Genomic DNA, 25,552 nt, shown 5'->3' on the forward strand with positions numbered 1-25,552 from the left:
TGTGGAAGGAATTCTCTTTGCCAGCGTTTCCAGAAATGCTGAAGAAGTTGTTGAACCCTATGCCAACGTTTCACCGGATGACACGCGTCAACTTTGTCCATAGCCTCCGGAGCAAATGTACCCCCTACTTCTCCTACGAGAAAATGATTTGGCGTTAAAGGCGTCAGATCTTGAGGGTCCGAGCTTACGTAAGTGATAGGTCTAGAATTTAATAGTTTCTCAGCTCCGCAGATGGCCGTGTGCAATTCTTCGTCGTTTATCTCAGCATTTCCCAAGATGGCTTTGATTGCTTTTTAGGCACTTTTCACCATTGCCTCAAACACCCCGCCAAAGTGTGGGGCGGAAGGGGGGTTGAATTTCCACTCTATGGGATGGTACTTGCCCATCATCTCGACGATTTTATCTTGCTCCAGTTGTTGAACCAGCTCTCTGATCTCTCGTTCTGCTCCAACGAAATTGGTTCCGTTGTCGGTAATCACGTAAGAAAGCGTTCCCCTCCTTGATGTCATGCGTGGGAAGGCATTCACAAACGAGTCCGTATCCAAATGATATGCCATCTCTAAAGGGACTGCCCTCGTCGCTAGGCACGTAAACAAACAGAGATAACGTTTTGCGCGGGTCTTCCCAAGACCTTGCTTTGTCGGAAACGGGCCGGCAAAATCTATGCCAACATTGTCAAACGCTTGTAAGGACTGTAGCCTTTCGTTGGGCAAAGGTGCCATGATTTGCCCAGTAGTTTGAACTCTAAATCTCCTTCGACACTCTTTACACGATGATACAATATCTCGCACGACGCGACGTCCTTTAACAATCCAGAATCGCGCTCGCAACTCTGTCAACGTGTGTTCCACTCCAGTTCCATGTCCGAGAGTTTCGTGTGCGTTCTGCACAACCAATCTTGTTAAAGGATGTTTCTTTGGAAGGAGAAGTGGAAACTTTGCTTCATAAGAAAGACTTTCAGCTCTTGCTAAACGTCCGTTAACACGGAGGAGTCTGTTTGCATCTTTAGTTGGGGTTAACCGTGCCAAGCATGGCTCCTTCACTCCGTTTGGGAACGCTTCAGACTGGCATCGCTTGACCCAAAATTCTTCGGCTTCTTTAAGTTCAGTCGGCGACAATGTCTGAACAAAGTTCTGCTGGTCTAAGTTCTGTCTACAGTTGTGAATAAAGCGCTTTATCCAGCACGCCACTCGATACAACTGTCTCAGACTGGAATAGTCGGCAACAGAAATAAACTCAGTTTCATTCAATGTCGTTGTGAATGTTTTGACTGTAGATCTCTTCTCTAGATCCACCTTTGCAACGTCTTTTCTTGGTGATGGAGGCCAACAGGACTCGTCGCTCTTGAGAAAAAATGGACCCTCCATCAAAAAACTGCTTTGGCTCAATTCAACGGCGGTCAGGCCTCTGGTTGCAGCATCTGCCGGATTCATTTCTCCAGGCACGTGGCGCCACTGCTCCGGGTTTGAGGTGCGTTGGACTTCGGCGATACGGTTTGCCACAAAAGGTTTGAACAAACGACTTTGGTTTCGCACCCAATAGTAGACGTTCTCTGCGTAAGTCCAAAATACGATACGATCAATAGTCAAAACGTGCGAGATGCTAACGCTTAGTTGGCTGGAAAGAACGGCACCCAACAACTCGAGTCTCAGAATGGTGACGGCTTTTAGTGGGGCGACGCGGGACTTTGATGCAACAATACGTGATGTGAAAGGGAGGTCTTTGTAGCGGCCAACTAGGTAAGCTACGGAGCCATACGCATCTTGTGAAGCATCGGAGAACAAGTGCAGTTCGACAATATCTGGATCAGAGAGACGCAAGCAGCGTGGAAGGGAGACTTTCGAAAGATCTGGCAGTTCGAATGTCCAACAATTCCATTTCGCCTTCAAGGCTTCAAGCAGTACATCATCCCATTTCAATCCCTCGGTCCAGATTTCTTGCATTAAGATCTTGGCTCTTATCACGAATGGGGAGAGGAACTGCAGCGGGTCGTAAAGTGATGCAATTGCACTAAGAACAGTTCGCTTCGTTGGTGCGATGTTCGGGTCAGGTGACTTTAGTTTGAAAATGAATACGTCGCAGCTAGCTTCCCACAAAACGCCAAGGGTCTTGGTCTTTGGCGATTCGCCATCGCTGAGCTCAACAATAGGGAGACGGTCGGTTGGTGGCACATTTTCCAGGACAGCAGGTTCATCGGAAGCCCGCTTTCGCAAGTTGAATCCTGCGGCGCTCAACATATTTGACAACTGGCTTTGCAACGACTTTGCACTCTCGACCGTTTCAGCAGAGTCCAAAAGATCATCTACGTACATGGCGTTGTCCACAGAGTCTGCAGCTTCAGGAAAAGCTCCCTTGTTCTCTTGAGCATGGCTGTGAAGAACATACTGAGAGCAGAAAGGCGATGCAGTATTCCCAAACACTAGTCTTTGAAACTCGTACACGTCTGGGTCTCAAATTCTTGCCAAAGAAAGCGGTGATAGGCGCGGTCTGGTTCGTGGAACTTTGCTTGCAAAAACATCTTGGAGATATCAGCCATAAGCGCAACCGGGGCTCTACGAAATCTAGTTAGGACTTCGACTACTTCTCTCTGCATCTTCAGTCCAGCGTGAATGGCATCGTTCAAGCTTTTACCTTCGTACCTCATCGCGGCATCAAACACGACACGAACTCTCGTCGAGCTCTTTTCTGGTCCAATGACTGGGAAATGGGGTAAAAACCATTGTTTTTCGCTGTCCGACTTTTGCACTTTCTTTATGTAACCCTTTTGCTTATAGTCCATGAAAATGTTGCCATAAGACTCCATTATGTCTACACCCCGTTTCTTCAGCAACTTTTCTTGGCTTTGTAGTTGTACAAGCTCAGCTTCATAGTTAATCTTCAGTCCCGGCTCCTCTTCTTTCCACGGAACACCAACGGTGTATCGGCCATCACATAACGAAATAGTATTTGCAACCTTCTCTACGACATTCTTCTCTTCCATTGACATCTCTTGTTTCACATCCCGTATACCAATCGACTCGAGTTCCCAGAATTTGCATAATGTGTCGTCAAGTTGTGTCTGTGTCAGAGCTTGACTTGTCCGATGTGTCCGAGCAAAGTTACTTCGGGATCTGCTACGAGGATTCTTATCAGCCAATGCAGGACCAAAACACACCCAGCCAAGGTTAGTCAATCGTGCAATAGGATCCTGCAGGTCACTTCCAGATACTTCCTCTATAACAAGGTGAAGAAGAGGGTGGTCACTTCCAATCATAACATCAATACACGGCCGTTTCGACACAGTCTCAAAGGGAATCGAGCGTAAGTGTGGCCAGTTTTCTTTCAGCTGGGACCATGGGAAGGCGGGGGTATCACTAGCAATGTTGTCCAGGACGTTTGCATGTAGTTGGGAGGAAAACTTCTTATCTGGGCTAGCTACTGAAAAAGTTAAGCGCGATATCATGTTGTTCCTGTTCTTCGCTCTGGGAATATCCTGAATAACATTGTGTATAGCTTCTTGAAATATCTCTGATGCCGAGCAGATTCCGAAATTTAGCCGCTTATATCAATAGAGCCCGACATGAGTATTAAAAGTTGTGATGTATCTGGAATCCTCGTGTAACTCGACTTGATGATATCCAGCACGTAAGTCCAGCTTATTGCACATTTTAGCCCCGTTTAGATCATTAATGAGTTCATCGACAGTTGGCATTTGATGCCTTTCACATTGGATTGCTTTATTGGGCTCTCGCATATTTACACACAGTCTTATAGCTCCTGGTTCCTTTTTCGGTGGTGTGACGATAGGTGATACCCAAGGTGTGGGGGTGTCTTCAACCTTCTGGATAACATCTTCTTTCAGGAGCTTTTCAATTTCTTTTGCAACTTTGTCTCTTAGATGGAACGGTGTTCTACGCTGTTTTAGTGCTACCGGCTTAACCGTTTCATCGATGTGCAACTTTACCGTGGTGTTCTTTAACCTTCCTATTCCTTTGAAGAGATTCTTATGCTTAAGGAGGGGGTCAGTTTTTTTAGTTAAGGACAGCTATGAGGTCAAGTTCAATGGAAGTGGAATATCCTAGGAGTGATCCATGATCACCTGGGACGACATAAAATTCATGGCTTTGGATTTTCTTGTTTGTTTCCACCAGTAATTCGCACCGGCCAACCACCTTCAATGGTTGGCCACTACCATAGGGGTATAAGCATCTTGTTATCGGCTTTTTCTTTAAATTGGGTTGACCTAACCGTTTGTAAACAGTTTCATCTATAATGTTAACAGAAGCTCCTGTGTCAATTGTCACTTGGCACTTGACATTGTTCAATTTCACTGAGGTTTTAGGTGTTTTTTTTGTGCACAAATTTTAAAACGTCTTCGTCAAAACGGACGCCATAACAATATTCATCTTCACTGGATGAGTCAGACGCATCCGAATCATTTTGTGGATCTTAAAGCTGGGCAAGATCCAGTATGTGGATATGCACCCCCACAATTCTTGTGGATATGCACCCCCACAGTGTCCTGGTCTTGGGTGGTGCCTTTGTAATTTGACGGTGTGTCTCCTCGTTTTGCCTGTTGCTTTTTGCTGTATTTGACTGCTGAAATAGATTTATTCTCCATAGAGGCAGCATGTTTATCTGTTAGTTCCAATGTTCTGCCTATGTTCAAGATTTCAGTTAACAATTTATCAGGTTCTCGCAGGGCCCTTCTACGAAACCGACTGGAGCTACAATGCTGGATCACTTGGCATAAAATTTCCTTGTCAAGGTCAGTGAATCCACAATTCTTTGACAACTGCCTTAGTTCTGTTACAAATTCATCCAAGGTTTGCCCTTCTTTCTGCTTGCAACTACGAAAGTTGTAAATTTCTATTTGTATATTTGTCTTTGGCTCAAAATACATAAGGAGCACTTCTTTAGTATTGGCATAGGTGTTTCCACTTTCCCCTTTCTTCGCTTCATAGATTTCGTAAACACGTTCTCCTGCATAGTGTAATAATAAAGCTCGTTTTCTAGCGTCATTGTTGATGTTCATACCGACTAATAAGTTCTCAAGTCTTCCAATCCATTTTTTCCAAAGCGTTGGCCTTGTCTGCTACGACATCGAAGGCTGGAAAAGATGGCAGATTTGCTATTCGTGGTTGTTCGCTAAATAAATCGTTAATCCGACTTGTATTTGTCCAAATTTACGTATAATGCGTTGGCTATGGCTCGTAGGTTCTCTTAATCCTCGTTGCCAATGTAAAGGTTCTAATTTATTGCTTTGATTTCATCTTACATAAACTCACATTAACCGTATAAAAACTCTCTATCTCACGTATATAAAATGTTTTCTTCTTCCTCTTATGCGGGCTCACTTTTTCCGTGTGGTACTGGACACTACAACTGTGATTTGTGTGATAAGATGTGACTGATGAACCTGTAATGGTTCATCTAATGTTATGATATTCAACAACAGCTAGACATATGTACAGTAGTTGCGGTAAATGCTTACTTTTGCTCATATTATAAAAGAATCAAGAAACAACATGTTCAAACTCTTCTGGAACACTTTAAAATGTCAGTTGGCTCTGAAGTGAGGCAAAATGCTATTCTGGATCTTCTTAATTTATCAAACTCAGAAAAAAATTCAAGTCACCAAAGCAATTAAGGAAGCTCTCCCAGGAACCTGAGTTACTAGAAAACACTTGAAAAATGGTTATGTCACATTTTATACAGATGTTGCTTGCAAATCATTTTCCTATACAGCGAGTGTTTTATCAGATACTACAGAATCAATAACACTGAATGAAAGTGTTGAAAGTGCACTTATCAGCAACATATCTTCAGAACTGGATTATATACATTCTCAAATAAACAATAAGTTATTCTCGATATTCAAGATATATTTGACCAGGACAGTTTGTTATCCGACGAAGAAGATGTATTAATTGCACAAATAGATAAAACATTTTGCAAGAATACGTCTGATTTACGTCATACACCATCACAACCAAATGGAGAAAATTGCAAAAGGACATGCCCTGGATTTGTCACACCAGTTGTGGGAGATGTTGGCACATGCAAAATTAACAAAGCAGCTATGAGCAGGTTGGGTGCACACAGGGGGATTGGCCTATGCCTGGGTGACCTTCACAATAAAGGGTATTTTTGTAAAGCTGCCTTCCAAGTGCACGGATCATCAGGATCTCACATCTTATTGGCAGAAATAATGAAACAAAAGAGGCTCACAACTGATTGCTTCATGAAAATATTCATGATTGCTTGATCCTTGATTGCTTCATGAAAATATTCTCCGGAGGGACAAGCGCCCAGTATCAATCACCTAAATCTGTATGGACTGCCATCAGGCATAGGGAAAGCAGTGATATAACGCGACTTCTCGGACAATGTGATCTGCAGATACCCTTGGGAGAGGTCTACTTCTGTGAATATTGCCAATCCTTTCATTTTATGCAAAATGTCATCGACTGTAGGCATCTGGACACGGCGGCGAACCAAAGCTTGGTTTAAAATTCTCATGTCAAGTACCAAGCGAACATTTCCTCGTTTCTTGGGTATTGCAATCAGCGGTAAGAGCCATGGTGTTGCGCCTTCTGCTTCCTCTATTATGCCTTGTTCTTCCATTTTTGTTAACTTGCGATTCATGGTGTGTGGAATACGTCTTTCTTGTTGAGCCACTGGTTTAATATAAGGATCAATTTCTAGTTTGACTTTTTTCTCTTTGAGATTACCCATTCCTTCGAATACTTTTTTGTGTTTATTCAATACCGCTGATATTTCTGGATCAGGATGGTCAAGTGCAACAGAATTAACTTTTAGGTTGAGTAATCCAAGAGCGGTGGATGTTTGGCAGCTGAGCAAACATGTGCTGTTCGTATTTGTGACGAGAAATGTACTTGTTATCATAGTTGAACCTGCTGTGATTCGGGCTTTGAAGGCGTATTTGCTCCGTACAGGAAAACTTTCTTATGGGAGATTTGTAACTGGATATCTGGATTTTATTTGATGGATTTTTGTAAAAGTTGACTTATTTAGAAGGTTTACTGAAGATCCTGTATCCATCATAACTTTAATTGAAACATTCTCCACCGTGACAGTGGTTTCTGGTGGCTTGGTGCTTGAGTTGATTACAAAAGTGAATTCCTCATCCGTATCATCAAGATATCTTATTTACATCCCACCTTGAGCTTTGTTTCTGCCCTTGCAGTTGTGCTTTTGACAGACAATGTTTTGCAAAATGTCCTAGTTTTCCACAAGCATGACATTTCTTCCCTCCGACTGGGCATGACAATTTGCCTTCTTTGTGCGAGAACTGTTCCCCACCATTGCAACACTTTTTGGAGTTTTGATCGATGTCCCTTTGGCTTTGCCTAGGTGGTATGTCTGCATTGTTGTTTTGACGAGCTTGGTAACATTGTTGTGGTTTTCGATTGTGTGGTTGATCTGAAGGGGGTTTGCTGACTGGTTTAACTCACGATTTTGCTCTAGAAGTTCAGCATTCATATCCGTCTTTTCCAACATTGAACCATACGTGAGAAGGGCTTTTAAATCTAGTTGCTCTTGAAGTGCTTTTCGCCGTATACAACAGGCGTACATGAGCAAAGATTCCTTCGGTGTTCATCACACATCCCGCCATTCAGTGCAGACCTCATTACCAGATCAAATCAAGGGTGCTTGGTTCTGTGACCAAAAGGGTTTAAAAGAAAAAAGTGCCTTGAAATTGAATGCTATCCTCTTAACCACAAGGGTTGCGCTTCTGAGAAAGTTCCTGAAAACTTCATTGATACAATTTTTAAAGGAAGGAAAAAAGAAACGAGACATTTACAGAAAAACTGTACGAATGTTTTCCAGATCTACTATTTACTATTCTCATGGAGTAACACCAAAAAAGAATGAACACACGTAAGGGAGGATTAAAAGTGCTTAAAACTATTGTTAGATACTTCATATCATTCAGGTCATATCATACCGCATCAGATAAACTTTCATATTGTGAACACCTATTTATATTAGATAATTGTTGCATATTCAGCTAATTGCATCCCTTGTCCATGCTACCTTAATGCAATTAACTCAATACCTAATTGATAAGAAACATTTAAGTGCGGATTTTGTTCTATGCCATGTAATGTGAACACTGCGGTCAAAAGGTACGCGCATGCGCGAGGTTTCACAAAAGCGCAGGAAAAGTAAATGTTAATTGTATGTAAAGGAGTGCGGGGTAAAGAAAAGCACAAAGTATAAGAAAACGGCTGGAAGTATAAGGTAGAGAACTTCTGAGTATACTCCTTGTGAAACTGTATAAAATCATTCTCAGTTTACCCACTCATACTCTTGTTTACCCATTTTTCTCAAGATTCATGAACGTGGCATATTTTTTCAGTCGTTTTACACTCTCCTAAAATAATGATGACTGCTGAAGGATACATTTACGTAAGTCAAATAAGTGGGATGCTGCAGGAGATGTTTTGTACATCATGAAGAAAGTTGAAGCAATCTCGGAACATGAACATACTCCTAGGGCTTATACAAAGAGGAGTGCACAATACTGAGAAAATTACTTGCTGGAAAGACGAGAAAAACACAAGCGACAGAGAATTGGCAACCCATCCCAAAGGGCAGTCCAACATAACAGTATAGAGCAGTTGTCACCTGCAGAGCTGGACCAGACGCATTGTCGCCATCCCACTTAGTTTAAGGAAGACGAGTTACGACTATGCGAAATAGTGAACATTACGAAATCGTAAGCACCTATGAATCTCTTACTCAAAGGGTGAAGCATCATAGAAATTTGCTCCAGAGTTTTACGAAGCGATGGAGAGACGAATACCTGTTAGCTTTAAGAGAGGAATCAAGCTGAAAATCAAGAGGTAATCAGAATCCTGAGATAACTGTGGGAGACATTGTTATCATTAAGAACAAACAAACAAAACAGAATTTTTTGAAATTGGCAAAGGTAGGGCAACTAATGGTCGGAGAAGATGGAGTTGCCCGTGCTGCAGTCGTTAGAGTTTTTCGTGAAAGCTCAAACCATTCTCAGTTGTTAAGGCGTTCCATCCAGCATTTCATTCCTATAGAAGTTAGACAGGTAATCAAGAATGATCAAGCAAGGAAGGAAGAAAAAAGCGCAAAGACGACCAAGCAAGTGTTACATCCGACTGAGCGACCACAGAGAAACACAGCAATTACTGGACAATTACGAAGGTTGAAGGAAATGGGAAAATTATAAAGGAAATACGAACTGTTATGTTATTGCACGTTATACTAATATTAATTTTTTGTTGTAAAGATTTAGTAGACTGTTGACTTGTTCATAGACAATGTCAACCCTGGGGAGTGTAAATAATGTTAAGAACCGGAAGTAACGTGTTAAACGTCACAATTAGATTTAGAGCACGTGATTAGAGCATGAGATTGAGGGTTATAATTTTTTTTGTTGTTGTTAAGATTTCATATGGAGTGAAATATATAAATTGTTTGTTGTTGAAGCGATTTAACGATTGATTAGGAAGCAAATACAAATGATTATAAAACATTATGATTGCAAAGATGGAGAGGTACTTGATAAGAAGCAAAGTACCCAAAGCAAAGTACCCCAACATTATGAAACTTGTGGCAACATTGGCTTAATTGCCATTTTCAAATGCTGCAGTAGAAAGAATCTTTAGTCAGCTCAAACTTGTAAAAACAGATCACAGAAACAACTTGAAGTCATCATCACTGATTTTCCTGCTTCAAAGTAAAATGGCAAAGAAGAATGGCTATTACTGTGCTGCTAGCCTTAAATCAAGCAAAAGATTATTTCGACTTGCCTCTGCAATGAATCTAATGCAACTGATGAAGTGAAAACAATATGTTTTTTTAGGCTTAAAAGGGAAATATAAGATTTTGAAAGTGGAAACACCGCACAGGAATCTGTTATTTATCGCCCATTGTGGTGAAGCCTTTAGAGGCAGAAAGTATCATTAATTTGCACATAGTGTTAAAGGCAAAAAACAACAAAAAATATAAATGATGATAGCTTGACAAAGCTTGTCTGGATATCAGGAAACCATTAATAACATTGAATATATTGTTATTGATGAATACTCCATACTTGGCCAAGTTAATTTTACAAACAAGCAAGTTTGCTAGCATTGCAAACAAGCAACTGGTTATAATAACAAAGTATTTGGTGGAACATCATTGATTTTAACTGGCAATCCAGGTCAATTGCCACCAGTAGCAAATAACCCTCTTTATCATGCCAAACCATCAAATGCTGTTAGCAAACAAGGTTATCAAGAAAATCATGTTTCACAAAGTTGTTAAACTCACTGTAAATCAAGGTGTACAAAGCATAACACCAGAACAAATACAGTTCAGTGATTTGTTGTTATGACTTTGCAAAGGTGAGTCGACAGTCAATGACTGGAAATTACTTCATACATGCTAACCATCGAGTGTCAATAATTTAAGCACTAGCCTCTTTTATAGTAATGAACAAGTTGCAACAGCGAACAAAACTCAAACATCCAATTGCTCATATTAATGCTCACCATTCCAAAGGCACCAGGAAGGTGTTCATGTGGGGTTTTGTTTGGCCAAACCATAGCCCCGTTATTAGAATGTTTTTCGATCGTAGATGTGGAGGCAGCTCATTCACCATGGACTGAATTGGCCAAATGGAGTACAATGATGATTTGAATACAGGTACACCATCTGTGTTCCACATTAGTGTAATGTCATTCCCTGAAAGGCGATGTTTCTGTACGAGTTTCCTGTACAGCAAAGATTAAGTTATGTCTGATATATAGATGGTTTGGGCAGTCAGGTCACGATTCGTCAAATAGGAATGTATTTTTGGATCACTTAACAGGTCAGTAAGCTGCTGCTTCAAGGGGATGTACAAGAAAAAATTACCACTTTTAATGCAGTCATCAGGGATGAATTCCTCTCCACAGTCATTGCAGGGTTTTGCAACCTTGTCTTTTCCCAAGTAGGCAGCACACACAGGGCAATAAAAGTGCACCTAAAATATAATCAAACATGTACAATCAGTGACAAAATTCAATGTAGAAATCCTTTAGATTTAATAGCTTCTATACATTTCAAAATCCGTTAAAGCTGGTAGTCACTAGGAAACCTCTAACAAAGTTAATTTGACACTTACTAAAATAACCTTTAAACAAGTGTCCCACATTTTAATGGCACTGATTGCAGCATATATCATGGTAGTAATCATGTTAGTACCATGTTAATCACCTGGTAAGCGTCACCATGTGATACACATATATATATATATATATATATATATATATATATATGTATATGTATATGTATATGTATATGTATATGTATATGTATATGTATATGTATATGTATATGTATATGTATATGTATATGTATATGTATATGTATGTATATGTATATGTATGTATATATATATGTATAGAGGGTGAGTCGAAAAAAAACTGACACCTTTGAGATTCAAATTAGCCAGAACTTTTGGCAGGAATGTAAAAGGCCGTAGAGTTCCAGGCAAATTTCTACAGTTTTATTATTTCTCGCACAATTAGAATGCATTTTATATCCCAAAGGGAACAAACTTTGTGTTTTAGGTTAACTTATTTCATATGCTTCGTATACCCATGAGATATTTTGGAAGACATATAGTCCAATTAATTACTCTATACATACCTGTGATTCAATTTAATTAAATGTCTTGTAAAATTTGTTCTTCGAAGTTGGAAAAATACTTGGGAAATGCAAATTCAGTATTCCTAGTAGATCTGTCAGAGCTGCATCTGTCAAGCCATGGCGCAGGAGAAATGACAACGAAATCAAAATACTTTGTGCTCTGGTAATCATTGCTCCTTGGTAAACAGGTTCATTACCATCTTCAATATCCAGGCCCTACGAATTGCAATTAAAATGTACATTAATTTACGAATTGCTTAGCATGCATAGATCTGTTTAACACATGACAATTTTATTAGCAGTGGTACAAGACCCAGGGTACTCTCAGTAAAAATGTTATAAAATTTTAAATACTTATAATTTTATCTTACATCATTCTCTCCATCTGATTGATCATCTGAGTAATCATCTGTATCATCATCATTGCTAGAACACCTTCTGTTCTACAAAAGACAATTTAATAATTGGGAATATGATGTCAAACCAATATGTATTTTAAGAGAACTTCCAACCTCGTATCAGAGTAAATGTAACAAGATTGGAAAACTTATGCTAGTACCGTACTAAAATTCTTGTTCAAAGAAAAACTAGCAAAAAACCCAACATATAATTGCCGAGGTGCAATTGCAAGAAATGCATAAGTCAAATACTTCTGGCCGACTCAATCTGGGGAATGAACTGACAGGTCTCTTTTACTCTTTAATTAACTTATTCACAAACACCAATAAGTAGTTGCAGCCAGAAACAACATACAAATTACTTTGCTAGCAGAATGTCACTTTCTGTTGCTTCTGTGTGGCTGTTGCTTCTATGTTGCTATACATGTACCAAACCAACAACCAGCAACAGAGAATGACACTCTGCTAGCAGGGTATGCACTAATTTGTTACCAAATATAAATGTTTGAATAAAGTCAATAAACCATACCATATTATTCTCCACATTCTCTGAATCATCACTGTCTTTGCTAATTGGTTTTAAACCTGCTGGTGATGAAGATCTCAATGATGTCGAATCTCTTGATGATGATGATGGAGAATATGATGATATTCTCTTGACAGGTGTCATTGATTTTACAATTTTTGTAAGCTCTGATATGGCCAAACTTACACTTGATAACTCTAAATAAAGAAAAAACAAACATATATATAAAAAACAACGCTTCTCATAGTCTCGTTGCTTGTCTTTGAATCTAGAAAAATTGATATAATTACCATAATATTGGCTGTATGAAATTGTATAAATGACCACAACACGAGAAATAAGTAATATATGGCCAGAAATTAAATTTACCTTCCACATTGGAAGCAATACGACGCATATCTCTGACTTTCTGTTTTAGGTCCTTGACTTTATCTTCTAGGCCTTTAACTTTTAGGTGCAACTCTTTGTTTTCTACTCTGAGTTCACATACTTTTGCTGGATTCCCAACATCCTCATCTGACGAGTCTTCATTATTCTACTAGAAATACATGCATGCAGCAACCCCTCGCTATTTCAAACCAAGTACACAATTTCCTGAGTTAGCCTGACCTAAACTTATATTATGAAATGACACAAAACTCAAATCAGTCTTAAAGTTTCCATCATTCAATACAAAAATAATCATAAAGCTAGTGTAAACATTGCCCGTTCAATTTTGCTGCATTATACCATGCCAGCAATTAAGTAACGGTTTAAAATCGAAGTTTCAAACAATTAAAACGGTACAAAATCTTCACAGACAAAGAAAAAACTTCAAATGTTATTTTATTCTGTATTTTGCAGTCGACGCCGGCGGCTAAAAGTTTTATACTTTATAAATATAGTGTGTATTTTTTATACCAAAATTCAAATTACACTTTCAAAAACACTTTTTGAAGTTAAAGCAAAGGTGTAATAGCCTTTCACAGGTTTATGCGTTTGCATAAAAAGCTGAAAATTTAACAAACAAACGGCATACAAAGCTGAAAAGTATACAAATAAGGCTCATTCTTATCGCGAAACAAATATGAAATAAACAAAGGAAACACGTACCCTTTGTCTATGAAAACATTTATAAGTTTGCAGATTATGAAATATTCCTCTTACACGGCTTTGTCTTGACCGTATCCACGTTCATCTTTGCTAACTGTCATGCTTCATATGTCTTGTTTCTTCTCGTTTTACTTTCTTAGTACCCTCGCAGGCGCGGAGCGCCCGCTCGGGGATTAAATAATATTGTCTCAGTATATAATAATCCAACCTCAGAAAAATCAATTTGACATGAGATAAAAATGCACTTCTGTGGGGCTTTGGTGGTGCAGTCATCAGAGCAAGGCACTGGCTACAGACTTATGCGAAAACAGCCAGTCAACACTCTGCCGAAAGTCGTGGGTTTTCTCCGGGCACTCCAGTTTTCTCCCACATGGAAAGTTGGCAGGATGGGCTAGGATAAACGTAATTAGGAAAGTAACAGTACAATAGTTGTAAAGATATACAGCCTAGACAAGCAAGTAACACAACTAAGCGCAATACTTGTTGATATTGGAAACTCTTGTTTGCTGAAGTAACACAGTCACATATCTTTAATTATCTATTACATGGTGTCTGTTTCAAAGGGTGGTGAACAACAAAATGAAAAATATGTTGTATAACCTGCACCATGCACCCTCTCCTTTCTCACCCCAAGCTGCCAGCGATGTAGGAGAAAACATTTTCTGATTATTTCATTTCTCTTCAGAAATTTTACATTTATAACATTAATAAACCAATACGTACTGTTCGGTCATTCAAACTATATTTTGCTTTCACCATGGCTACCATATTGTCAGTATTATTGGTGCACATTGTTCTACTGCATTTAGGTTTCTTAGGTGGAACCTAAAATAACACATTTCAATACATATTAGATACAAGTTACACATGATACAGTATTCCTATTAGATGTCAACAAGATATCATGTTTGTAGTGCACCAAACAGACTTTTAAATAACAATGCAATGCTCCTAATACTAACCTTGTCTGAAGGATCTTCTTCATCGCTTGCAGAGACATAACGACCATTTCTTTTGGAGACAGAATGTCCTCTGCCTCTATCTGGTGTTTTGGTGTCACCAGTCTTTAAATAGTTGTCTAAGTGCTTCTTAATGGTTTCAATGTTGTCTAAATGAGAATTTTTTTATTATATTAACATCAGTGTGGGCTACAAAGTTCACTATGTACATTACACCTTACCTGCTCTGTAACAAAACACTCCTGGCATTGCCAACTTCATGTGTTAGTTGTATGTACTACATATTGTATAAACAAGCAATGTGTGTATGCTAACCATCATGCTTTGCACACTCAAATTATCGATTTCGCGCCTAGTAAATTTGTGGTCATATTAGATTATTCAGATGTCCCTGTTTTCAATCGATAATATTCTTCAACATCTTATGGGTATACTTGCTCATTTCAAATTAGTTATCCTGAAAACTCTTCAAATAAATATATTTCATGTCCATTGGTTGCAATGGCAATGCGATGAACAACAGAAATAAGGCTACATGTCTTATAAATTCAATATAGTCAGTTACTTCGCAATTTTATGCAAGTATTTTCCCATTCTCAATACTTAAAACATTCAGTGTTGACTGTTAATTGTGTGCTTACTGTTCAACTTCACAATCGTTGCAGTGCAAAAACGTTGAAGCAATATCGTCTATCTTTATTGGCATCTTCCCCAACTTCCTTACAATTTTACTGAAATGTTTAGGCCATCGGACGACGACTTTTTTATTTGATAACAAGCAAAGATCGTTTGTTAACTTGCTTTTGTCTTCGTTGAGAATCCATGATGTCTCTCCAATCTCGCATGTGTGGTTGTCAAATTCGAATATGGCAAATTTCATTTTGACAGACAATATGAAAAGCCTGAAAATCCTTCACGGAGTCGGAGCAAAGCACCGAAAAATCACAGTAAATTTGAATAAATGTGCTCGTTCAAAGCTTTCAGAAAATGGCGGGATGTATTATATCATATGGTTTTCCACATATCATTGCAAAAATGCGCCTGTTGTCTTGACCGCTGACCAACGTAAACACCATATGGAATTTTGAATTTTCAAAGTTTTCTTCAGTCAAAGCTGTGTTTTTACCTTCGTAAAACGATGTTTAACTAACTAATACATGATGAACACAAGGCGAGGACCTTACAAAACAATATCAGGTGAATGGAAGTAGTAATATTCCGAGAAGAACCAACTACAGGAAACGTCTGCAATTGCAGTTAGAAGTTAATGAACAGATACAAGCTACATCAACCTCAAGAAGAGCTCTTGAACAAGTCGAGGTTTGTCTGCCTCTGTTTATATCACCTCTTTTGCATGTGTTTGTATGATGCGAAGTGTATAATTATTTTATCATTATTGAATACAAAGTATATGATTAATTCTTTGTATGGGTCAATTTTAGGAAGGTCTATTCAACGACTCTGAACGTGAGAATACTGACCAGCAGGTATGATACATTTTTATATTTCTATTCACATTTGTTACTCTCAGTAATGCTTGTGATCAGGGACCGCTGAAGTTTTTCAAGGTTATATCTGATATATTATATCTGATAATGGAACACAAGAACTGTGGAATGGTTTCACACACCTTATAATTACATTTCCTGTCAGAGGAAACTAGGATACCCAGAGAAAATGCCATTTGAATTTGAAATTCATATTCATTAATATATTTATTCAATATTTCAAGTTTTCAAATTACTTTGGAATGTACATACCATACTATTTATTGATCACACATTAATTTTAGGGCCTGGATGATAACAATGAATTGCTGATACAACAAGAAGATAGCAGCAGTAACTCTGGTGAATTTGAAGGTGAAAACATGCAGGTATTTATTTAGTTACCATAACAAATTGTTATATCTGCTAGATCTCCCAGTGTTGGTATACTTGTATTTTTAGAAAAAAATGTTAATGCATCACCACCATGTTGGTGGTGTTATACATAAAAATCAAAACTTACTTGTCAATTGATTTATTCGATGTTTGAATTTTGGCAAGTTAAAGCACTTATTGTAGTTCACGTTTCAGAAGATATAATGAATGCAAATATATTTATTTCTCATACATTAATTTTAGGACCAATGAATTACTGATACAACAACAAGATAGCAGCAGTAACTCCGATGAATTTGATGATGGAATCGTGCAGGTATTTGTTTAATTACTGTACCATAACAAATTCGCATAGAAATTTATGCTGTTGGAAAAGTAATAAATAAATAATAAAAATAGGCTAAATAATAAAAAGTATTGATATAACCGTGTAATGTATGTAATATGATGTTTGTATGTCTTTGCTGTGTGGTATCAAAGGTGGTTATCCATCCTGGCATTTCAATTTTAAAAGCTCAAAAGAAAATGTTCGACACCTGTGGAGATGCCAAGTCCTATACCTATTCCATAATGGAGATGTTGTGGTCAAGGAAAGTGCTGGCCAGTCATTCGATGACCAGAAGACAGGGCCGGATTAACCATATGGCAGAAGCGGCATATGCCGCGGGCCCCGCGGTTTTGGGGGCCCCGCGCTTTATCTTCAAAAAAAAAATAAAATGGGAAAAGTAGACGGTTCATGGTTGACAAAGGCGAGGGGCCCAATTCCTCAAACGGCAATACCACAAGCATCACTGGTGAAATATAATTATTGTATATTATGTAATTGTTTATGAAATGCCACATTATATGTGACAATTTGCGTTAATTTAGCTGCAGATATTATATTACATAGAATAACACAGTGTTTGACTGTCTGGCAGTAGAATTGCAGCTTGATATTGTAGTTTACATAATTATAGCGCTCTGGCTCTGTCGGATGACACTCAAACCACACTCAATCCTTTTACGTTTTCTTGATTCATTTAATAATATTTGAGGACTGAGATTATTGCTACTGTCTGTCTGTCGTTGGCCAGTTCAAAGTGAAGGTACTAACAGGATCTTGCTGAATGCTCACCGCTTACGCTGTAAGTTTTGATAATTTTATAGCTGCCATATGTATTTTCGCGTTTCTTCAATAGCTACCATTCCTACCAAGTCAACTTGGTTGTTTATTGCTTATATATAAAATGCCAATTTATATAAAGTAATGATATATTTGCATGGTGCAATCAGCGCAATGGCAGCGTTATGGCGCACGTTATCGATATTCCACGCAGCGTGCTTGATCATAGTGAAGCCGCAATTTTGTCTTAATTCTTAAAGCCAATATTTTAGATAAACGGAAGTCGCAAAATTCTCCCGTTTCTAAATAGGTTTTTACATGCCATTGCTTTTATGTTTATAAATGAAAACCTGTAATTTAACATGCAAATCAATGCTTAGTTTATGTATAATTTCTGAAAATATTGCGGAAAATATTGCTGAAACGGAGCTTTGAAATTTTTAGGTTCGCAGGCTTATTACTACAATATAGTTGGAAAACCCATATTGTTGATTAAAATGAGTTCTACCGGTGGGGGTGGCGCCCGCGACCGCGACAAAAATCGCAAATATGCATCCAGGAGAAGCAAAACGAAAGGCAAAGGATGAACAAATTGCACGGCGGGGAGGAGTACTTAGCAAAGTGCCAAAAATATCAGAGCTGTTTTCTCCCGCTACCAATAGCACCGGTGGCAATGCACCTTGTAGCAGCGTAGACGCCCACTTGCATGCTCTGCAATATGACGAAAGTGCTTCTTGTGAGACGACCACTAATCCTGAAGCGATGGCAGATGCAGTCGAGAAACCCGACAAGCCAGCAAAATCGTTGGCATCTGGTGATCCGTCCAGTTCCACTGATAGCACTGATGGATATTCTTGTGATTTGGGAATGTGGCCCGCAGATATTTCAGACAGCATGAGAGAGCATTGGGCAGTAAAAGGGAGTGACCAATGCAGAAATTTCGACGCAGATTTCAGCTCAATGTCAACCAGATTTGAGGGAGATGTTTACAATCGACGGTGTCAAAAAAGCTTGTTCACATACACACATGAGCTTACAAATCAGCAACATCCTCGAAACTGGCTCTGCTACTCACCATCTAAACACACTGTTTTCTGTTTTGCCTGTAAACTGATGACTGACAGTATCGTTTTTGGAAAACAAGGATACAATGACTGGAAACGCGCATCCCAATCAATTCCACGACATGAGAAAAGTTCAGCACACCTTAATGCTGTTATTCAACTACTCCAACGCAGCGACGCTGGCTGTCGTGTTGATTCGAATCTGGTCAGGCAGGCCAGTGAAGAGCGCAATTATTGGCGGGCAGTACTCGAGCGGGTAACAGAAACTATCCGTCACCTTTCCGAGCGAAGTTTACCATTTCGTGGCTCTGATGAAATCGTTGGATCGCCAAAAAACGGTAACTACTTAGGAACATTAGAACTTATATCCCTGTTCGATCCATTTCTAGCGCAGCACATCAACCGTAACGCAAACAAGGGGAAGGGTCACACATCCTATCTGTCAAAGACCATTTGTGAGAAATTCATCCATCTAATGGCGACCCGTGTACGCGAGCATATCTTTACAGAGGTTAAGGCTGCGAAGTATTTCTCCGTCTCTGTAGACTCCACCCCTGATATTTCACACGTTGACCAACTGAAATGCATTCTTCGATATGTTTTACTCTCTGGTCCTGTGAAAAAGATTTTTAACCTTCCTTGACATACGAGGGCACAGCAAAAAAGCACTAGCTGAAACCTTACTCGAGTATTTAAAAAACAATGACATCGATATTGCTGATTGCCGCGGCCAGTCATATTACAATGCGAGCAACATGAGTGGGAAATATAATGGCATGCAGGCCATTATTCAACAGCATTGTAACCTAGCGGAGTACGTACCCTGCGCCGCGCATTCTCTTAATCTTGTTGGTCAGTCATCTGCCAGTTGTTGTCAGCAAGCCGTTAGATTCTTCAGTTTCCTCCAACGACTGTACTCTTTCTTCGCTGCTTCACCACATTGTTGGAAAGTTTTGACTGACCAACTTTCTAGCAAGAGCCTTCCCACAGTCAAACGCATGTCTGATACTCGATGGTTGGCGCGTGCAGACGCTACGAAAGCTCTAGTAAAAGGATATGATGAAATTAACGCTGCTTTAGAAGAGATTCATAATGACGAAGATGAGAAGCCGGACGCCAAAGATGAAGCTGGTAGTATTTCGTCTGATATGGACCGACTTGAAATCGGAATTCTTGCGGCGTTATGGCATCAGATCCTGGAACGATTCCACAGAACAAGTCAGATCCTGCAATCAGCCGATCAAGACCTCAACACTGCGGTTGCATTATATGAATCGCTGATTGATTTCGTCCATTCGCTGCGAACAAGATTTGAAGAATTTGAAGCCAAAGGAAAGAAGCTCGGTGAATGTGATATATATGCAGGAGAAGTCAAGCGCGTGCGTAAACGAAATCGCCGTTACGACGAGCCAGGGTCAGCACCTGAGTTGCTGCGACTAGGCCTTCAGATTCTTCAACTGCAGCGAGACCTTCTCATCAAGCTAATGAAGATGACGACATCGATGTTAAATCGGATGATGATGATGACATCACAGTGAAGGTCGACTCCCTAGAGCTGCGCATATATAGGCTTCTTGTGGCAAATAACTTAGAAACTGTATTTCCCAACACTGTTATTGCGTTTCGCATTTAATGTAGAGAAGTGTGAAAAGTTAAAAAAAGCTGCTGGAAAGTAAGAACAATATGTTGTATTAGAGATATTAGCATTTTCTTATATATGTAGTGTAAGTGGTTTTAAAATAATTTTGCATACATTGTTTATTGAAATATGATCTACAGACTACAGTCTATTTCGTACTACTTGTTACAAAACAGGAATTGTTGGGAATGACTCCAAAATATGGGCCTTATCCATAATATTTCCAGATTTCAAGAAACTGTAGGGAGCCATTATATTGGTAGCGGTACTTAGTGAATGAAAGGACATTGGCAATCAAATTTTTTATTGTATATTTATATCCCTTGGCAACAAAATTAGAAATTTTTCTTCTGAAACTTTCACCTTTGTTTATTGTTAATCGTATAATTTAATTTAGTTTCAAACAGGATTTTTCAAAAGGTTTTTATTTTTATATTTACTACGTTTTGAACAATTTAACTGACCGTCCGGACAGTTACACTGTTCGAAACGTTGTAAATTTAAAAATAAAATCCTGTTTGAAACTAAATTAAATTATATGATTAAAAATTATAAATGTTTTTCAATGTTTCTCATCATGTAGTATCTGTATGCAAAACTTCGTTCAGTTTGATCGGGTCAATAATAAGTGAGCTATGCTATTCAATAAACATACTTACCCAACTAATGATGTACGTCACACAGCTTATTTTTTCATGCTCTAGCTAGCTTTCAAATAAAACAATAAAATGTTTGAATGTTAATGTTCTTTACATTAAACTTTCTATGCATGTGAAAACACTAAAAAGACAGAATGAGTGGATCAATGTTTTGTCCAGTTCTATTAGGATTATAACAAAAATAGACTGAAGATCATATTCAACGTTCTGTAATTCAATTGCTATGGTCACTTGTAAGATATCATTGGCATTGGGTAATTTGCACCATTTCTCATTTTTTTATTGTAGTATCTGTTTGAAATGTTTTAAAATTTATTGATGATTTGTCTAACTTGTTTGTCTTTATTTGTAATACATAGTAGTTTTGCAGAAACTAGCTGTAATGCCTGTTTAACAAATAGCAGGAGTAACTATGTAGGGATAGGCAGCCACATGAGTTACAGGTACTTGTAATTAGTTTCATCTATTGCATGCAATAGAAATCTAATCGCATTTAATTACCTCTTTTTCAGAATTTGTTATTGCCAATTTGCCATTGGATGCAATAGTAATACATACCAATTTAATTCCAGTGACAGTGCACAATTCATCTCCTTTGAATGGGCACTTCATCACACTCATCACACTGTGGATAAGTGGCATCATCACATCCATCCACAGCAGCACCGCAGTAGATGCACGCATCCTCATACTCGCACGCATAATACAATTTCTCCATGTGATCCCCACAATCATGATCCTTCACCATCACATTCATGCCCGGAAGATCAAGATCATCTGCATAATAAAAATATAAATTTAATTGATATTAAGGAAAATCTGAAAAACGTTTTTTAAATTTCCTGATACTCATACAAATATCAATATTCCAATATGACAGTACATCACCCACCTAGCATCATGCCACATGTGTAATCTACACCTTCAAATGCATCTTGTAATTGCTTCACCTTCTGCTATATTATATAAAAGCCTCAACGGCCTCCAACATCTGATGTAACTCAATTTTAATGGGTGCCTAAGGCATCCGATCCATGCAGGACAGTGCCGGAATAACTTCCCGAACATCAATGGACAACTTTGAAAGCTTCTGCTCTGAGAGATTTTCTAGCTTTCTCTTGCGATGTTTTGTTTGCTCTGGCTGGTTGAACCCAGAAAATCTCTTACCAAAGTTCTTGGGAAACTTTAGGTGTAAAGGCAACTCATTTTCAATCTTTGTGTATTGCCCATCCAGGTACCATAGCAAGTCACCCAACTTGTTCACAAATGAAGTGGCTATGTCAATATTGGTTCCATCAAACTTACACCCCTTCTCATTTTTAAGCTCGTGCTATTTTTAAGCTTCTCCCTCTGGTTTTTTGGATGCTCCACAGGTTTAAGTCTCTGTTGGCCACATTTTTGGCTGCAGACATCATAACCTGAAATGCACACATAGCAGGTCTTGGTGCTGGTGGCTGACATTCTTCACGATCTGCTTTATGGTGCACCATCAACGTAAAGAACTTCATATCAAAATTTTTCACAACATCAATCACATCTGTGTCGGCATTTCCAAGAATTTCATCAATGGAGGTCATGCTCGATGTTACCCTGGCCTCAACAAGGTCATAATTCTTGCAAGCGATTTTCAAGCCAGCACAAATTGATGGATACACCACATTCATGAAATCTACCCATATCTCTCCATATGTATACTGAGTTTTTATAGTATCAAGTGGAACCAAGACAAACTTCCATAGTAGCAACACATTTTTTTTTGTCATCAGTTACCCGAAAGACACATTGTTTCCCCACCATGAGGACTGTATTAAATAGAAATATATACATTGCCTAATATATACATCCATACCTGCTCTGTCAGAAGTCCGAAAATTTCTTAGTCACGCCAGAATTTCTTCGTCACGCCATTGGCGATTGTGTTAAAATTTGCATATAAACTACGAGGACTCAGGAATTTCCGAGTGTACCGAACAAATGCCGAACGATCATCGGCGATGCTGCTTTTTTAAATCGAAGATTTGATTATCTAGATCTGTTGTTTTATAATATATTTGAAAGTTTCGATGTGTAGAATTAAAAATAATGACAAATAATGAAAATTTTTAAGAATAATGAAAAATTGTTGCGGTAGTTGGTAGTTAGATTTTTTCCATTGCAAAGTTTGGACAACAAACCAGAAGGTGAACATACAGCAGACTAAGAGTATAAAAAAATTGACTGCCAATAATCGAACTACAATAGTATTATTGTGTCCCAGAAAAAGTAGCCTGCAACAAGCCATTTGGTTTAATACAGTGATATTCTCAATAACTTTATATCCATAGGCAGATAGGCGGACCTATTCTGATTGCTTGGCCTAAATTGCAGAATGAGGCAACAGACTAATGATTATTAGCTTACCATTCTAGCCTCAATGAAGCCTCAATGATGCTTCTCAAAATTGCCACTATTTACAACCAGCATATAAGCTATGTGTTTAAAGGCGAGCAAATGCAAACTGTAGAAACATGCAACAACCCCTTCAATTTGTCGCGCATTCGGCTGATTGAACAATTTAATTCCTTATTGTTATTGCCTCAATGCTATAAATATCCATTGATTTGTGAAAGCTGTTGTTTAATAAAAATTGGCAGCAGAATTCCAATTGTCCAAACATTTGGGGACATTGATTTAGAAACCACATCAAAACATCATATAGAATGTGAAATACATGTATTGGAGTGGATACAACCCTGATATTGATATAGGTGTCTTATTGCTACTTTCAAATTTGAAGGGTTGTGTGTTTGAGCGTACAGATGGTGTGCATGTTACGTCATTGTCACCATGTTGCATGATATTGACAAAGGATTTTCCTGGCTTGCATTTCAAATATCATCCAACATGGTAATAATCTCTTTGTCTTTCAAGTCTTGCGGGAATGCTTGCACACCACCTTTATTGTACAGAGGTTTTAATAGAGAACCGAATATATCCTTTCATGCACCAAAACTGAGCATTTTGGATAATCATGGCAAAATTGAAAAGAAGTGCTTGACCCATTAAATGCCCTTCCTTTGACATTCCCTACATGGCTCAATTTTGCCCTGATTATCTGAGATACTTTAACGAGAGGGCTTAATTCAAAAATTAGATTGATTGAGTCACAATGGTACCAAATTAATGTTGTTCGATAGTCTAGCAGTTATTAAAGTGTCTATGAAGTGAAAAAATCTCATATTTTTTTTTGTTTCAAAATGATAGATTAGGGATAGACGGAAAGTAAAAAAATTGTTTTATAAAATTTGGTATATTAGTGACCGAGATAGAGCTACCTAAAGTTAGAGTTTTAAGTGACCATTTTTTATGGAGCCTACTATGGCTACTGCGATGGAAGTTACTAAGGAAAGCGAATGCTCTTCGAGCTCGAATTCATCTTGACAAGAAAGTGCTAGTGAGGATGAAATTCTAGAGCTCCAAAGATGGAGCAAGGACGTGCCAGTGAACTCATGGTGAGTCGCTCTATTATTTGGTTCATCCTAAACTAAACTTTTCATTGAAGGCACTCTATTAATACAATATAGGTGTCAATGTGGACAGTGCAACGATCGCCACCTCAGTAGCGCAAGGGAATATTGTTGCTGTAAGGAAATCCTTGAGTGTGCAGGGAAGTATACGTATGAGGGTAAGGATGGAATCAATTTTTCAATAATTGTTTTCTTATTAATCCATAGATATCTATGTTCAGTCGCCTATCGGTGGCTTGTTTTATGGCTGTGTGGCTATCTGGGATGGGACCATTCACAACCACTACCAGCGTGCATTTATGACCACATCAGGTCTGAGTTCCCTAGTGCTGATGTACAAGGTTATAAAGGTGCCAGACAAAGACAGCAGAATCAGTGACTATATATTTATATTACCTTTTTTATTAACAATGATGAAATTTTGAATGTTTGACTGAAATAAAGTTAGACTGAATTATTTGAATTTTCACAAGCAGATTTTTTGTGTCCTTTCATTGGCTGGTTACATTTCTTGCATGTTGGTGCTTTACACTTGTGTTTGGCTGCTTGTTGCTCCCTTTGAGCATTCAGTAGTTTCTCTTGTTCAGCAACTGGCATAGAGAATTAATGATGTACTGAGTTCTTGGTAATAAGTATGAGACAAATTGTTCTGAGGAGATAATTTACCTGCAGGAAACAGTTCTGTTACCATTTTCTTTCTTTTCTCTTGTCTCTCAATTGCGTCTTTCCTTCCAAGACGATTCTCAAACTGTGCTGATAATGGTTGGGAACTTTCTTCCTGTACTTTTTAAATATTTTTTTCATATCTGTTAAGGGCAGGTTGAACAAAACTCTTTTTAAATCTGAAACATAACCTTTTATTATGGGAAAAAAATTGTGTCAATTTTTAAAACTATGAATTTGTCACTTGACTAGTAATGCTTTAATGTAAAATTCAAATATTACCATATGTGGGAGTGATTGCAATCTCACAAACTAATTCATCACCAAGCTTGTATTTTGGATGTCACTTTTATGTATGGTAAGCCTTCATTTGTTTTTCTAGTTTGCCTGCTTACAT

The 25,552-nt window shown here is 38.5% G+C and overlaps 2 protein-coding genes across 2 annotated transcripts; one reads left to right on the forward strand and one right to left on the reverse strand.

The window, feature by feature from the left end:
• Positions 1 to 293: 293 nt before the first annotated feature.
• On the reverse strand, positions 294 to 14,897 carry LOC114526786. Its single transcript, XM_028548306.1, has 7 exons — positions 14,858 to 14,897; positions 14,640 to 14,785; positions 14,401 to 14,502; positions 12,033 to 12,104; positions 11,814 to 11,877; positions 2,640 to 3,213; positions 294 to 2,370 (listed from the first exon to the last, which is right to left on the reverse strand). The coding sequence occupies exons 1-7, from the start codon at positions 14,895 to 14,897 to the stop codon at positions 294 to 296; spliced, it is 3,075 nt and encodes a 1,024-aa protein (XP_028404107.1).
• Positions 14,898 to 19,443: 4,546 nt separating this feature from the next.
• On the forward strand, positions 19,444 to 20,226 carry LOC114526788. Its single transcript, XM_028548307.1, has one exon. It carries the CDS (start codon positions 19,444 to 19,446, stop codon positions 20,224 to 20,226), a length of 783 nt encoding a protein of 260 aa, XP_028404108.1.
• The last annotated feature ends 5,326 nt before the right edge of the window (positions 20,227 to 25,552 follow it).

Source organism: Dendronephthya gigantea, unplaced genomic scaffold, assembly GCF_004324835.1.
Source record: "Dendronephthya gigantea isolate DGI-Jeju-01 unplaced genomic scaffold, DenGig_1.0 000041F, whole genome shotgun sequence".
Lineage (NCBI taxonomy): Eukaryota > Metazoa > Cnidaria > Anthozoa > Malacalcyonacea > Nephtheidae > Dendronephthya > Dendronephthya gigantea.

What these genes read in the sequence shown, in the direction of transcription:
- LOC114526786 (XM_028548306.1), bottom strand. Translation starts at nt 14,897, where the DNA reads ATGAAGTTGGCAATGCCAGGAGTGTTTTGTTACAGAGCAG. An exon ending in ATAGTTTGAATGACCGAACA is followed by an intron (nt 12,105 to 14,400) that starts GTACGTATTGGT and finishes TGTCTTTTGTAG; the next exon opens with AACAGAAGGTGTTCTAGCAA. An exon ending in AATCAGATGGAGAGAATGAT is followed by an intron (nt 11,878 to 12,032) that starts GTAAGATAAAAT and finishes TGCAATTCGTAG; the next exon opens with GGCCTGGATATTGAAGATGG.
- LOC114526788 (XM_028548307.1), top strand. Translation starts at nt 19,444, where the DNA reads ATGAGTGGGAAATATAATGGCATGCAGGCCATTATTCAACAGCATTGT.